A 17,378-nucleotide genomic window follows, 5' to 3' on the forward strand; every position below is an offset into this window, starting at 1 on the left:
AGTGGTACTGTAATCCTTGAGAAATCCTTCACAAACTTCCTGTAATAGCCGGTCAAACCCAGAAAACTACGAACCTCGGACACGTTGGTCGGCGTCAGCCAATTCACGACGGCTTCAATCATACTTGGATCAACAGCGATTCCTTCTTCATTAATCACATGGCCCAAAAATGAAATGCTGAAAAGCCAAAATTCACACTTGCTAAGCTTGGCATATAATGTAACAACCCTCATACTGTTTACTGATTAGGGACTGATTGATTACCGATAATCACCGATTACTGCTAAACGGAACTGATGATGACTGATAACTGACTGATAATTGAACTGATTAAAGTACTGAACTGACTGACTGAAATTGGAAACTGAATTGACCGAGTATATGTTAGTTAATTGCATTCTATCTGTTTGATTGTCTGATTATCTGTTCATGTTTATATGTTTAAACTGCTATTTGAAGGCCTTATCGGCGGCCGAATCTGAAACCGATTGATGTTACGTGACCCTCATATTTAATGTGATTTTATGGTATAAGTATCTGAAAATTGATTAGGTATGATTAAATTAGATTAAATTAAGCTAATTAAAGAGTTGGACTTAATTACCATTTTGCCACTTAAGTGGCCCACTACTTGGATCATCTTTGATTCTCATTATGCTCACACATACACATTTCATCAGCTCATTTTGAGCACACCACCGACTAGAGAGAGGGAGGTAGAGAGTTAGAGTGAATTCACCTTGAATTCCTTGGAAACTTGAAGAATTGCTTGGTAATTGAAGTGTATTTGCATATTTGAGCTCCCTCACTCCTAATTCTACAAGATTAAGGTAGGACATCCATCTTCTTGTTGCTGTCCTTGAGTTCATTCTTGCATGATTCATGTTAATTTGTAGAGCTAAGTCATGATTTGGTCCATAAATGATGGATTGAAGATCATTTCTTGCATGCATGTTGGTATTGTTGCATTTTGAAGTTGATTACATGGACATTGGTACATGCATGCTCATATTGTTGTTATAGACCATGTTTTCATCTGGTTTTGGAAAGAAATGAGCTCATTTGAGCAAGCCTTGGAGCTTCAATTTGGTTTAAAACTCATTCATGCATGTTTGAATGTTGTTCTTGAAAATGGGTTTGAATGTGGTTTTAATTGACTCACATTTGGGGCTTGAATTCATAAATTGAGCTTTGAAACTTGTTATACATTGAATTCAATGATGTTTTCCAGAATTTGGGCCCAAGAGGTCGAGTTTGGAGTGGTTGAATGCTTGGTTTGAGCTTGGGAGGCAAATCTGGAAATTCCAGATTTGGCTTCCTCGCTCGAGCGAAGGATTCCTCGCTCGAGCGAACACCTTTGTCCAGGGCTCCGCTCGAGCGACCATCGAGCGACCATCGCGCGTAAAATTTCAGCATCCAGTACTTTTACTGTTTTGCAGACCGCTCGAGCGAAGGATTCCTCGCTCGAGCGAAGCCTTTGATTTTGGACTTACGCTCGAGCGTAGAAAGTCTCGCTCGAGCGAGGCTCCTATTTTCAGCAAACTTTGCGAAATGTTTTCTAAGTGTATTTTTGCATCCTCATCCCATCCTAGGCATTCTTAGGCCTAGTTTAAGGCACCTTGATGAGGATATCATTGTAGAACACACCAAGGCAAATTAGGGATTAAGTTATGAGATTTCCCAACTGTGTAGCTTAGTGTGTTCAACCTGTGAACTGTGTAGGGTTGGCAACTGGGGAGACACGCTCTAGCATACTGTAGCCCAGAACTCTGTGAGTAACAATTGTGTAAAGATATGTTCAACTGATTATCTTCTGAATACTGAACTGAACTGTTTACTGAACTGGTATTATTTACTGAATGAATGTATGTCCTTTATTTCTGAACTGTACTGTGGCATCCTTAGTATCTACGGTTTACTGTTACTGTTACTGTCACAGAGATCTCTGTCGGTTTCCTTGTGGAACCACTACTGTTTACTGACTGATGGCCATCATTACTGTTCGGTCTTTTAAGACCTACTGTTACTGTTATGCTAATGGATGTACCACATATGACTGTTTACTGTACTGAGCAACTGAATTACTGATTGAAATGAACTGTTTTCATTACTGTAAGGACATTCATTCTAAACCCCTTTACGCTTTATGTTATTCACTGGGCTTTAGCTCACTGCTCATATATATATGTAGGTGTACAGGCACCAGACCGCAGCTAGAGGCGTCAGGGTTACTCCAGTTTTGTCAAGCCAGCCTTTGTGCCTCACTGCGAGGTTCCGAGCCTACTGTTAAGGCTTAGGGGTGTTTTAGAATTTCCCCCTTTTTGTACTGTTTCACTGTTTTGTATAGACTGACTGTTTACTGTACTGTTATACAGGGATTAGGTCCCTGTACTGTGTGACTGTTAATTTTGTATACTGTGTTGTACAGACGGAATGTTTTCTGTACTGTTATGTGGGGTTGAGTCCCTAGTTAAATGGATGTGAATATTGTGTATACTGTTCTGTACTGTTTTTGTATAATGTATGAAAAGCCTTTTTGCATACAGACTGTCACAGCTCAATGGACACTATTTATTTACTGTATTGGCTTCCGCCAGGCCCTGTACTCTGTTTCACTGTATTACTGTTCAGCAGGCCTTCGGTAATCTCGGATTACTGGCCGGTTACAGTGCTAAACCCATAGGGCCGGGTTTGGGTCGTGACAGAGTGGTATCAGAGCGATACTTACCACGAGTTATACCGCACACACGTGTCCAAATGAGCTATAGGGGGTCCTAGAAAAAGTAATTAGGACATCTCATGAACTTGAAAAGTGTGTGGCTATGTTATGACTGAATATCTGTTAATGTCTTAAACTATGAAACAAATGACTGCTTATGTTTAAAACTGTTATAACTGCTTATAGTGAAATGGACAATGCAAATGAACCTGAGTCCTCATCTACTGAGGCAAGAATGGAAAGAATGGAAAGAATGATAGAACTGATAACTGCTAGACTTGAACAACAACAGAACCAACCGCCCCCAACCACCTCCTCCTCCGGTTCAGCCGGAACCTAATGTGAATGTGAATGATGGGGATATAATTGCTCTTACCCAGAAGTTCAGCAAAATGAAACCGCCATCCTTCCAGGGAGGCCTTGAACCGTTAAAAGCTGAAGCTTGGGTTCTGGAAACAGAGAAATTATTTGAAGTGTTTCCGTGCTCAGAAGCGAACAAAATACTGTTAGCTACCTTCACCCTACAAGAAGAGGCTAGAAGGTGGTGGATGTTAATCCGCGAAACAAACATTGTTATGACTTGGGCTCAGTTCAAGGAGTCCTTCTTTGAAAAGTACTTCCCTCAGTGTGTTAGGGATAGGAAAGTAACTGAGTTTGAACAACTGAAGCAGGGCACAATGTCCGTTGCAGAATACGAGACGAAATTTACTGAACTTGCCCGTTATGCACCGCACATGGTGGATACTGAATATAAGAAGGCCAGAAATTTTGAAGGTGGCCTTAATGTGGCGATACTTGACCGGATAAATGTTTTGAAACTACCAACTTTTGTGGGTGTTCTCGACCGGGCATTGATGGCCGAGTCAAACATTGCAGCAGTGAAACAATCTGAAACACCAACGACTGAATGGCATGGAAAAAGGCAGAGTTTCAAATTTAAGAAAGGCAAGCACAACCCAGCCAACAAGAAACAGAATACGGGGTTGACAACTAGCCCCAGCCAAGGGAGTGGTTTCATACCACCCTGTTCTGAATGTGGCAAGAAGCACAAAGGGGTTTGCTACAGAATATCTGGAGCCTGTTACAGGTGTGGCAAGGTGGGCCACATGGTTAAAGACTGCCCCTCTACTCCACAAGCCAGTGGTAAAGCTGCACCAAGCGCAGCAGTGTCAAATGCTCCACCAAAGCCTAACCCTAAAGCTACCGGGAAAGAGCCTATGAGGCAAGGCCGAGTGTTCGCACTAGTACCGGGAGATGTGCAGAATACCGAGACCGTTGTGTCAGGTATTCTCTCTATCTGTACTCAAAATGCATATGTACTGATTGATTCGGGGTCTACGCATTCTTATGTATCATATGCTTTTTCACGGAAATTGGATAGACCCTTAGAACCCATGAACTATCTGCTAGCCGTATCATCACCCGTAGGGGGATCCATGACATGTGATTATATGTACCCCGCATGTGAAATTATTGTTGGGGATATGCATCTGTTTATTGATTTACTGCCATTGAACATTGATCATTTTGACGTAATATTGGGGATGGATTGGTTACAAAAATATCATGCCACTATTGACTGTGTGACCAAGCAAGTTGTTTTCCGTCCACCTGGTTTGCCTGAATTTGTGTTTAATGGGAGTGGAGTAGTACCTCCTCCGTATTTGATTTCGTCAGTGAAAGCTGTTAAATTAATTAGAAAGGGGTGTAAAGGATATCTGTGTTCTGTACTGACTGTGTCTACTGATGATAGTGTTAAAACTGATGTGAATTGTATTCCTATAGTCAGGGAATTTCCAGATGTTTTTCCAGATAATCTTCCAGGAGATTTGACTGATAGGGAGATTGAATTCACCGTGGACGTGATTCCCGGAACACAGCCAGTTTCTAAAGCTCCTTACAGAATGGCCCCAACTGAACTGAAAGAATTGAAGGCGCAATTGCAAGAACTGTTAGACAAGAAGTTTATTAGACCTAGTACCTCACCATGGGGTGCACCGGTTTTGTTTGTAAAGAAAAAAGATGGCTCACTGAGACTGTGCATTGACTACCGTGAACTGAATAAGGTAACTGTAAAGAACAAATACCCTTTGCCACGCATTGATGATTTATTTGATCAGTTACAGGGTGCACAAGTGTTTTCTAAGATTGATCTCAGATCGGGGTATCATCAACTGAAGGTTAAACCGGAAGACATCGATAAAACTGCTTTTAGAACGAGGTATGGACATTATGAATTTCTAGTTATGCCTTTTGGAGTCACGAATGCACCAGCTGCTTTTATGGACCTCATGAACAGAATTTTTAAACCATACCTTGATGACTTTATTGTTGTATTTATCGATGACATATTGATTTACTCCAAAAGTATAGAACAACATGAACATCATCTGAGACTTGCCCTACAAACCTTAAGGGAACAGAAACTGTATGCTAAACTGTCTAAATGTGAATTTTGGCTTGACCATGTTATGTTTTTGGGACATGTTGTTAGCAAAGATGGAATTTCTGTTGATCCGCAGAAAATTGAAGCTGTGGTGAACTGGCCTAGACCAACAAATGTGACTGAAGTCCGAAGCTTTTTGGGATTGGCTGGATATTACAGAAGATTTGTCAAAGATTTCTCCAAAATTGCCCTACCATTGACTCAGTTAACTCAAAAGGGGACATCATTTGACTGGACCGACCAAAGAGAATCTGCTTTCCAGGAGTTGAAAACTCGACTTGTGACTGCACCAGTTTTGACTTTACCCTCAGGTACGGATGGTTATACTGTATTTAGTGATGCTTCTCATAAGGGTTTGGGATGTGTTTTAATGCAGAATGGGAAGGTTATAGCTTATGCTTCCCGACAACTGAGACCACATGAAAAGAATTACCCGACCCATGATCTGGAACTTGCTGCAGTAGTATTTGCACTGAAAATTTGGCGTCACTACCTGTACGGGGTAACATGTGAAGTATATACCGACCACAAGAGCTTGAAGTATTTCTTCACACAGAAAGAACTGAATATGAGACAGCGGAGATGGCTAGAACTGATAAAGGATTACGACCTACAGATCTTGTACCACCCAGGAAAAGCCAATACCGTTGCCGATGCATTGAGCCGGAAATCGATTGGAAACTTAGCATGTTTGCTTACAGGACAGAAAGAGTTGCTTTGTGACCTTGAAAAATCTGAAATTGAAATTGTTTTACGGGAACAAGGTGGAACCTTAGCTGCTATTTCTGCTCAACCGGCACTGATTGAGGAAATTAAAGAGAAGCAGCAACTGGATGACTTCTTGAAGAAGATCATCGAAGAAAGAGAATCTAAACCGAGACCGGGATTCAAATTTGAGAATAATGTACTGAAATTTCAAGAAAGACTGTGTGTACCAAATGATACTGAACTGAAAAGAAGAGTTCTGCAAGAAGGCCACAATTCGAAATTGTCTATCCATCCGGGGAATACGAAAATGTACCAAGATCTGAAACAGAATTTCTGGTGGCCGGGAATGAAGAAAGAGATTGCTGATTTTGTATCCAAATGTCTTCATTGCCAACAGGTCAAAGCTGAACATCAACGACCTGCCGGACTATTGCAACCCTTACCCATACCAGAGTGGAAATGGGAGCATATCACGATGGATTTTGTCGTTGGTTTACCTCGCTCCAGAAAAGGTATGGATTCAATTTGGGTTATTGTTGATAGACTAACCAAATCTGCTCACTTCTTACCTGTCAAGACAATCTATAATGCGGACAAATTGGCTGTTATCTATATTGATGAAATTGTAAGACTGCATGGAGTGCCTGTGTCTATTGTTTCTGACAGGGATTCGAAGTTTACATCGAGGTTTTGGCAAAGCCTACAAGCTGCACTGGGTACTGAACTGAGATTGAGTAGTGCCTATCATCCTCAGACAGATGGCCAATCAGAAAGGACCATCCAAACTCTGGAGGATTTACTGAGAATGTGTGTCCTTGATTTTCAGGGAAACTGGGAAAGTCACTTGCCCTTAGCTGAATTCGCCTACAACAACAGCTACCATTCGAGTATTGGTATGGCGCCTTTTGAGGCATTGTATGGCAGAAAATGTAGATCTCCAATTTGCTGGGCAGAAGTTGGAGATGGGCCTTTGCTTGGGCCCGAGATTGTGTATGAAACAACTGAGAAAGTGAAACTGATACAGCAAAGACTGAAAACTGCACAGAGTAGACAGAAAAGTTATGCAGATGTCAGAAGACGGGACAGAGAGTATGAAGTGGGTGATCACGTTTTTGTGAAAGTGACACCAATGAAGGGCCAGACTCGTTTTGGAGTCAAAGGCAAGTTAGCGCCAAGATACGTCGGACCATATGAGATTATTGAGAAAATCAATCCGGTGGCGTATCAAGTTGCGCTCCCTCCTGAAATGGAACACATGCATAATGTTTTCCACATTTCTATGTTAAGAGACTATCTTCGGGATCCCTTCCATGTAATAGAGCCTACCCACGTAGTGTTGAGTGATGGCTACACTTACGAGGAACGGCCTATACAGATTGTAAACCGACGGATCAAGAAACTGAGAAACAAAAAGATCCCACTAGTGAAAGTTGACTGGCAGAACCACGGTGGCATGTATGCCACGTGGGAAAGGGAAGAGGACATGGCTAAACGATATCCTGAACTGTTTCCACTGAATCCTGTTTTCTTCCAGAATGAAGGTAACTCGAGTTTAGGGGACTAAACTCTTTATAAGGAGGGGAGACTGTAACAACCCTCATACTGTTTACTGATTAGGGACTGATTGATTACCGATAATCACCGATTACTGCTAAACGGAACTGATGATGACTGATAACTGACTGATAATTGAACTGATTAAAGTACTGAACTGACTGACTGAAATTGGAAACTGAATTGACCGAGTATATGTTAGTTAATTGCATTCTATCTGTTTGATTGTCTGATTATCTGTTCATGTTTATATGTTTAAACTGCTATTTGAAGGCCTTATCGGCGGCCGAATCTGAAACCGATTGATGTTACGTGACCCTCATATTTAATGTGATTTTATGGTATAAGTATCTGAAAATTGATTAGGTATGATTAAATTATATTAAATTAAGCTAATTAAAGAGTTGGACTTAATTACCATTTTGCCACTTAAGTGGCCCACTACTTGGATCATCTTTGATTCTCATTATGCTCACACATACACATTTCATCAGCTCATTTTGAGCACACCACCGACTAGAGAGAGGGAGGTAGAGAGTTAGAGTGAATTCACCTTGAATTCCTTGGAAACTTGAAGAATTGCTTGGTAATTGAAGTGTATTTGCATATTTGAGCTCCCTCACTCCTAATTCTACAAGATTAAGGTAGGACATCCATCTTCTTGTTGCTGTCCTTGAGTTCATTCTTGCATGATTCATGTTAATTTGTAGAGCTAAGTCATGATTTGGTCCATAAATGATGGATTGAAGATCATTTCTTGCATGCATGTTGGTATTGTTGCATTTTGAAGTTGATTACATGGACATTGGTACATGCATGCTCATATTGTTGTTATAGACCATGTTTTCATCTGGTTTTGGAAAGAAATGAGCTCATTTGAGCAAGCCTTGGAGCTTCAATTTGGTTTAAAACTCATTCATGCATGTTTGAATGTTGTTCTTGAAAATGGGTTTGAATGTGGTTTTAATTGACTCACATTTGGGGCTTGAATTCATAAATTGAGCTTTGAAACTTGTTATACATTGAATTCAATGATGTTTTCCAGAATTTGGGCCCAAGAGGTCGAGTTTGGAGTGGTTGAATGCTTGGTTTGAGCTTGGGAGGCAAATCTGGAAATTCCAGATTTGGCTTCCTCGCTCGAGCGAAGGATTCCCCGCTCGAGCGAACACCTTTGTCCAGGGCTCCGCTCGAGCGACCATCGAGCGACCATCGCGCGTAAAATTTCAGCATCCAGTACTTTTACTGTTTTGCAGACCGCTCGAGCGAAGGATTCCTCGCTCGAGCGAAGCCTTTGATTTTGGACTTACGCTCGAGCGTAGAAAGTCTCGCTCGAGCGAGGCTCCTATTTTCAGCAAACTTTGCGAAATGTTTTCTAAGTGTATTTTTGCATCCTCATCCCATCCTAGGCATTCTTAGGCCTAGTTTAAGGCACCTTGATGAGGATATCATTGTAGAACACACCAAGGCAAATTAGGGATTAAGTTATGAGATTTCCCAACTGTGTAGCTTAGTGTGTTCAACCTGTGAACTGTGTAGGGTTGGCAACTGGGGAGACACGCTCTAGCATACTGTAGCCCAGAACTCTGTGAGTAACAATTGTGTAAAGATATGTTCAACTGATTATCTTCTGAATACTGAACTGAACTGTTTACTGAACTGGTATTATTTACTGAATGAATGTATGTCCTTTATTTCTGAACTGTACTGTGGCATCCTTAGTATCTACGGTTTACTGTTACTGTTACTGTCACAGAGATCTCTGTCGGTTTCCTTGTGGAACCACTACTGTTTACTGACTGATGGCCATCATTACTGTTCGGTCTTTTAAGACCTACTGTTACTGTTATGCTAATGGATGTACCACATATGACTGTTTACTGTACTGAGCAACTGAATTACTGATTGAAATGAACTGTTTTCATTACTGTAAGGACATTCATTCTAAACCCCTTTACGCTTTATGTTATTCACTGGGCTTTAGCTCACTGCTCATATATATATGTAGGTGTACAGGCACCAGACCGCAGCTAGAGGCGTCAGGGTTACTCCAGTTTTGTCAAGCCAGCCTTTGTGCCTCACTGCGAGGTTCCGAGCCTACTGTTAAGGCTTAGGGGTGTTTTAGAATTTCCCCCTTTTTGTACTGTTTCACTGTTTTGTATAGACTGACTGTTTACTGTACTGTTATACAGGGATTAGGTCCCTGTACTGTGTGACTGTTAATTTTGTATACTGTGTTGTACAGACGGAATGTTTTCTGTACTGTTATGTGGGGTTGAGTCCCTAGTTAAATGGATGTGAATATTGTGTATACTGTTCTGTACTGTTTTTGTATAATGTATGAAAAGCCTTTTTGCATACAGACTGTCACAGCTCAATGGACACTATTTATTTACTGTATTGGCTTCCGCCAGGCCCTGTACTCTGTTTCACTGTATTACTGTTCAGCAGGCCTTCGGTAATCTCGGATTACTGGCCGGTTACGGTGCTAAACCCATAGGGCCGGGTTTGGGTCGTGACATATAACTTCCTGTCTCTCAGGATTTGTAAGGCTAGTCTCAAATGCTGCTCATGCTCTTTACCACTCTTGGAATAGATCAGTATGTCGTTGATGAAAACAACCACGAACTCGTCTAGGTACGGCTTAAAAACTCTGTTCATCAAATCCATGAATGTTGCAGGAACGTTGGTCACTCCGAAAGGCATCACCAAAAATTCGTAGTGGCCATACCTTGTCCGAAAAGCAGTCTTCTCGACATCCTCGGTCTTAACTTTCAACTGATGGTAGCCCGACCTCAGATCAATCTTAGAAAAGACCCATGCCCCTTGTAGTTGATCAAGTAAATCATCAATCCTCGGCAATGGATATTTATTCTTAATGGTCACCTTATTTAGTTCTCGGTAGTCGACACAAAGACGGAGTGTACCATCCTTTTTCTTGACAAATAGAACTAGTGCTCCCCAAGGTGAAGTGCTCGGCCTAATAAATCCCTTGTCCAACAATTCTTGTAATTGTAGTTTCAGTTCCTTGAGTTCGGCTGGGGCCATTCTATAGGGTGTTTTGGAGATAGGTTGGGTTCCTGACATAACATCAATCGTAAATTCTATTTCTCTATCCACTGACTGGCCAGGAAATTCATTTGGAAAGACGTCGGGGAATTCTCTAACTACTGGGATGTCGGCTAACTCAACATTTCCATTCGATTCACTTAGTATACTGCACAGATAACCTTGACACCCCTTTTGGATCAACTTATAGGCTTTCATGGATGAGATTAAGTAAGATGGGGGTACTACTCATTTGCCTTGGAAAATGACTTTGGCCTGGTTTGGGGGTTTCAGTGTGACACTCTTTGAAACACAATTAATAGATGCATGATTCGTTACTAACCAGTCCATTCCCAATATGACATCAAAGTGAGTCATGCTTAACGGCATTAAATCAACTAATAATTCTACGCCTTCAATCATAACGACACACGCCCTATAAATAGATGCAACAATCATAGTTCTCCCAGATGGAGTGGACACATATAACACATAGTCAAGGGGTTCTTGTTCTCTATTTAACTTCTCGGCAAACTTAGCAGATACAAATGAATGTGTAGAACCCGAATCAATCAATATGTATGCATCTTGAGAGCAGATTGGGAGTATACCTGACACAACTGTCTCAGCATTCTGGGTGTCTCCTGGTACCAATGCAAAAACTCTGCCCTGTCTCGTCTGGGCCCTTCCGATGTTATTTCTCTGTGCAGAGCCCGAGCTACTCCCATTCTTCTTACCATCATCAGTTCTTGTCTTCGGACAGTCTTTCACGCGATGACCCATTTCGCCACATTCGAAACAGGCTCCTGAAGCCCAACGGCAAACTCCGGAATGCGGTTTCCCACAACTTGCACACGTCGGCTTAGCATTACCTTCCTGGTTCGAGTTGCTGGAGCTGCCCACATTCGCTTTCTTCTTGGTGTTAAATGGAACTCGGCGAGTGTCATAGTTCTGTCTCTTCCTCTGGCTCTCTCCTGAATTCTGGTATCGGTTCAAATTAGCTTCTGCAAGGATGGCCTTATCCAATACTCCGGCGTAGGTCGGCATGTTGAGCATGTTAACTTGGTCTTGTATCGGCCCACGAAGCCCGCTTTCGAACTTCCTGGCTTTTCTATATTCGTCATCGACCATGTGAGGCACATATCTCGCCAACTCGGTAAAAGCACGGTCATATTCTGCCACTGTCTTGTTGCCTTGTGTCAGAGTCTGGAACTCTGTGGTCTTGCGGTCTCGAACGCTAAGGAGAAAGTGTTTGTTGTGAAACAACTCCAAAAATCTGGCCCAAGTTAGACCTAGGTTGCTCTCTCGGGTCATCATCCACCATCTTCATGCATTGTCGTCTAATGTGAACGCGGCCAATGACACCTTCTAGGCGTCGGTGTTGGGAAAAATCTCAAACAATTTCTCCATTTCCAAGACCCACGCCTCGGCTTTCATCGGCTCTATACCCCCAGAGAATCTCGGCGGTTTTATCTTCTTAAACTCTCAGATCAGGGCTATGGTGCCGTCCCCATATAAAGCTTGATGTGGAGGCACTTGCGGCGCTGGAGGAGGTGGAGATGGAACAGCATGTCGGCCGTTTATCTGCTCGGCCTAGGTAGAAGTAGTACTAGTGTCTTGTGGCCTAGGTTATCTTAACTCACGGACCAAACCTTTGACCAATCTCTCTAATCTGTCCAATTTGTCTTCGGGATGATCTCGGCCAACTTGTGGTCTACTCCTCCTCATGATGCTATGAGTATGCAAAATGTGACTTTAAAACAAAACGATCAAACAATATGCATGCAAATAACAAGTAGTCACGTCGAGATGATGCATACATTGTCAAGTAGCAAGCATTATGATGAAATCCTAACATCATTCTAAAGGGTATCCTATGCTCTTTAGGACTCAAAGTGTGTGAATAACGTACTATAAGAAACTTGTGCTCTAATACCAATCTGTCACGACCCCATTCCGCCCCTAGTAGAATGGTGCCGTGATGGCCAGTAATCCGAGATTACCAAAGGTCAACTTATAAGAATTCACACACAATCAGAGTATATATATGGGGCTAACATGTGCGGAAGCAATAAATTTAGATCTAATTAGTCCGTAAGAGCTGTGCACAAGTCAAATGAAGTGGCATACATCTTTACATAGCTTTACAACTTGGGTACAATAAAATGAAGTACAAAAAAATACATCTTGACCAAAAGGCTTCTCAAGCCATCATATACAAAACATAATTCAAGATGCTACAAAATGCGAGTCCAAAACAAGTTGCAAGGCACATCTAGGCGTCACCGCCGTCCTGCTCATCACCTACATATATATAGAGAGGGTGAGCTTGGATACTTAGTGAATGGTACAAGTAATAAAGGGTTTGCATGAATAATATCCGAGATCTTTATCAAGCGACACACATTATATCTTGCACAAAATCAAAGGCAAAACAAGTTCATCTAATAAGTCTTTCAAGTTTCATCAATCAAAGTCTTTCAAGGCTTTCAAGTTTCAAGGGGTGACATTAATAAGGGTTGTGCTACAAATGCTTATAGTCCCCTAGCACGTATGGACTTTCAAAGGTTGTGCCACAAATGCTTATAGTCCCCTAGCACGTACGGACTTTCAAAGGTTGTCATCAAAACAAGATAAGCCTTGATATACAAAATAGGGATAATCATTCATGTTTAACAAATACTTTTCAAACAAGGCAAAGCTTTATCAAAACTTTATAACATAGCTTTATTAAAAATACCACTCACATAGTTCTTCAATGTCGGGGTCAAGCGAGAGTCCAAGTCCTACAAACACATGGCAAAGTCTATTGAATGCACTATCAAGCAAGCTTTACATGAACGCAAATGATCTCGGCATTCTTTCAAAGCCAAGGCAAACCAAAACAAAACACTGTTTCTCATCTCGAGAAGACATACTGGGCACCAACCAGGTCTTGGCCGAGGTCCCACACCTCCTTGCCGAGGTGTGGTCCCGTGGCCGCATTCAAGGGAATGAAGTCGGGAAAATCTGGGTTTCCCTTTCTTGAAGGACATGACGAACAAGAAGAACTTGAACATGAAGAACATGAATGCAAAGATCATAACTTATCATTACAAAATCTGAGATTTCATGCCATGAATTCAAAAACATAGACCTGGGCACCCATGCTCGAAGTTTTCATGAAAACAAACACAAAAACATGAATCTTGATGCAAACTTTCGGATCAAACAAGGCTTCTATTCAAGAACACATGAATATCACTTTCACTTTCTAAAACCAAACTTTAAATCGATGCATGGTTTGCAAATCAGGTTCGATCATGCAATGCAGCTAGATGATCAATAAGAACAACAAGAGTATATTAAGATTCTAACCTCAAGACACGAATCTAACGGCTCAAGGTGTGAAGATCAAGCTTGGAAAATCTATCCCTCCTCCAAGAACTTCTTCTCCCTCTTCTAGAGCTTCTCTCTCCTCAAGAACAAAAGCAGATAGCAAAATGATACATTTCTAGGTCTGCTGGCTGACTTAACACTCGGCTGGGGCACGTGGCAACGGCTGGTTGGCTCTACTGAAAAAGGTGACTGAGTGAAAAGACAAGACCATGACAAGGTGTGTTCTACAAGCAAGATGGCATAGGCACTCCGGCAGGTAATGATCTCGGCTAATGAACAGGCATCGGCAAGTAAGGGAACAATGATCTCGGCTAGGAAGGACAACACTTGACTAAGCTGTGCCACACCTTGGCCTAGATGTGCCACACCTCGGTCTAGGTCATACCACTCCAGGACAAGATCACTTAGGTGCAAAGGTAACATCTCGGCCTAGATAATACACATCTCGGCCTTTGTGATAAACACCTCGGCCTAGATAATGACATCTCGCCCAATATGCCAGGGCGAAGGTGGAGGTCAAACAAAGTGGCTCCAAGATAATTCTAGACTGAAGATGACCTCGGCAAGACTCACACCAAGCAAGGTACAAAACATGCAAGAAACACTTAAGCAAAACAAATCAAGGTTTGCAAAATGCAACATATCAAGACAAGATCATGTAATATATGCAAGCATGACTAGAGTAGAGTGAGGGTTGTTACAACGCTAGATAGTTCTGACCATTGAGTAGAGAAGTGGTGATTTTAAGGCCAGGGTTGAGATTATTAGTCATAGTAGAAGGTAGAACGGACCTCTCGCTCTTAAGTGGCTGAGAAGTTGTTGACTCACTAGTGAAATCTGCCATGAATATTCTACTAAGCAACCCTCAAACCCAAGACCAATCACAAACTTGAAAGATGGTAGAGGAACAAGCACAAGCATAACTAGAAAATCTAAAAGAATTTAAGAAGCCAGAATTTTTTTTTTTTAATTTTTTTTTTACGTCACCAGTTTTTTTTTTTTTTATTTAGAACAAGGACTATTTAAATATTTAAATGGAGAACATGATAAAAGCAGAGAGAGACGACATTACAAAAGCAGGGAGAAACAGCAAGGTGACAACGACAGGAGCCCAGCAAACTAGAAAAATTGCCGACAAGGGCCAATAAGGCCAGAGGGGCTGTCGGCAGGCCCTTACTAGGCCAGAGGAACTAGCGACAAACCCCCTAGACAACCAGAGGGGCTGCCAACTAAGTCCGAGGGGCTGCCAACTAAGTCCGAGAGGCAGTCGGAGAGTCCAAGAGGACTGCCAACAACTTGGGTAGGTGTGTCAAAGGTGTAGATGGCCTGTAGGTGGGCTAGGCGAAGGTCTCCAGGGGCTGGGTAAGAGTCTACAATGACTGGACTGTTAAAACAAGACTGTCGGCAACAGAAGAGAAGAAGAGCAACAGAGAGGGGCTAGGGTTTTGGCTCTGATACCATGTAGGTTTAGAGATAAGAAAAAGTTAGGGAATGAGTTAGACTTCATTTCCCTTTGTATTAATAATACTGAGTAATTACAAGAATGTCATAAGGCATAATATATGGGCCAATCCATTACACCAATCAAGGGAATAAATAATAAGGAAATACAATCATTTATTTCCTATTCTAACTTATTTCCCATTCTAACATAGATCACATGGTATGGGTTTACGGAAAGGAGTTTGGAAGAATGGGGATATTTTCTCCATACATACTTTCTACAAGGTTAGTAATCGCAGTCGTCGAGGCTTCTAGCAAGATATTTGGTATGGGCCAAGGACCTTTTTTTTTTTTTTTTTTTTGCTTTCATATCCATCAAAACATCTGAAATGTTTTTGTTTATTAGGAAACCAAAATTAAACATTAGTGGCATACCGAAATTCCAATGTTTTCACCAAAACACTAGAAATACAAGTTTATTGCTGGGACATCCAGGTTCAGATACCACCAATATTCAATTTAAATGAGTAATCAACATCCAAAATAAGCTGTCAGAAAGATGAAGTGATTTTCTGATATACAGCACTATGTATCGCTCATAACTACATTTAATGTCGATTCATAATAAATGTAACAGAACAATGAAAGGTGTAACTGTAAACAACTTAAATCGAACTATAGAAAGAAATACTACACAAAGAATACAAGAAAATATTGATAATATAATTCTTTCAGATAATAGAAGACCATTATTGCAATTGATTCTCCCTCATCATGAAATATGTTTTTCTTAATCAGCTTAATTGGTAAAATAAACAATTAACTAAAGAAATAACTTATGATAAAGGAAGATGATTTTTTCCTATGTGCATTAGTTGTGGACACATAATTTTTAACAGTTTAATACCATGTCCTTGCACAACAGTAATGTGGTATGCCAACTTATCACACATACCAAGTCGGTTTTCAAACATAGAAGAAATGTAAGCATTTTTAAATTTTTTTTTTTTGACAAGTCAGCTGAAAATTAAACATCTAACCAATCCTACTAGTAAAAGCTAAGGCATGAGAGGGTAATTCAAGTAAACTTACAGAATCTTCAAGTTTGGCATTTTTGAAAGCTCTGGTGGAAGGTACCCTGACAAATTGTTATTGTCCAAAAGGCTGCAAATATTTTACTTTTGCATGAGAAAGGGAACTTGAATCAAGTGACTAATAGCATAAACTAGAAGAACAGGGCAATCAATGAACTATTTTTCATGTGTAAAACACTAGTAAATATTATGGGACTTACACGTGTTGAAGTTGAAGTAGTTCAGAAAGCTCATATGGAATCTGACCACTGATTGAATTGTTGTTCATGTGGCTGTAATATAAACATCAAGTTTAAATTCAGATACCCAAAGATCCCTAAAGACTGATTGCTTCCCTACAAAAAGCTTTGGTTTTTAGAAACAACTCACAAATGCTTAACGTTGGACAAATTTGCAAATGACTTTGGTAATGGTCCTGATATGTAGTTCCGGTCTAACTGAAATTTAATCAAATTAGGAAGAAAACCAAGCTCATCTGGTAGAGGACCTGATATTTGATTACCACTCAAAAGCCTGAAAGTATAGAGTGTACACAAAGAAACGTGCATTGAATCAATCATAAAGGCAGTAAGAGAAACCAACTGAGAGAGAGAGAAAGCAACAAAGCCGAAGCAGCAACAAATCACCACAAACAAAAAGGCCGAAAAATGACATCCCACAAAGAATGCTACCGAACACACTGGTAGCTCAAAAATAAAAAAGAACCAAATATGTGCTTATCACATCAGCAAAGGGACCATACGGTAGAGAAGTAGCTAGAAAACTCAATGTATCACAAAATAATGCTATCAAACCCACCGGCAACCCAGAAATAAGTAAAAATCATATAGTTTGCTTACCACATCAGCAAACTAGTGGTTAACTCAAGGAAAAGGGAAAAACACCTTGATAACAAAAAATGTGGAGTGAGAGAGTTCTCCATAGAGAAACATGCCTAGGGTTCAATAGGCTCTAATACCAAATTAAATTTTGTAATAAAGCAATAAGGTTG

General features: G+C 40.9%; 1 protein-coding gene across 3 annotated transcripts in view; it reads right to left on the minus strand.

Annotated features, from left to right (window-relative positions):
- Positions 1-17,378, minus strand: part of LOC114297590 (putative LRR receptor-like serine/threonine-protein kinase At1g06840) — a 70,680-nt gene that overhangs the window by 49,035 nt on the left and 4,267 nt on the right. For all 3 annotated transcript variants that reach the window (XM_028242049.2, XM_082918939.1, XM_028242048.2), the window contains 3 exons: positions 16,757-16,900; positions 16,588-16,659; positions 16,386-16,457 (listed from right to left, as the gene is read on the minus strand). In XM_028242049.2, the coding sequence (XP_028097850.2) occupies positions 16,386-16,457; positions 16,588-16,659; positions 16,757-16,900 (288 nt within the window). The remainder of the gene's footprint in view (positions 1-16,385; positions 16,458-16,587; positions 16,660-16,756; positions 16,901-17,378) is intronic.

Source organism: Camellia sinensis, chromosome 3 (genome assembly GCF_055761805.1).
Source record: "Camellia sinensis isolate YWXY chromosome 3, ASM5576180v1, whole genome shotgun sequence".
In the NCBI taxonomy this organism is placed as follows: domain Eukaryota; kingdom Viridiplantae; phylum Streptophyta; class Magnoliopsida; order Ericales; family Theaceae; genus Camellia; species Camellia sinensis.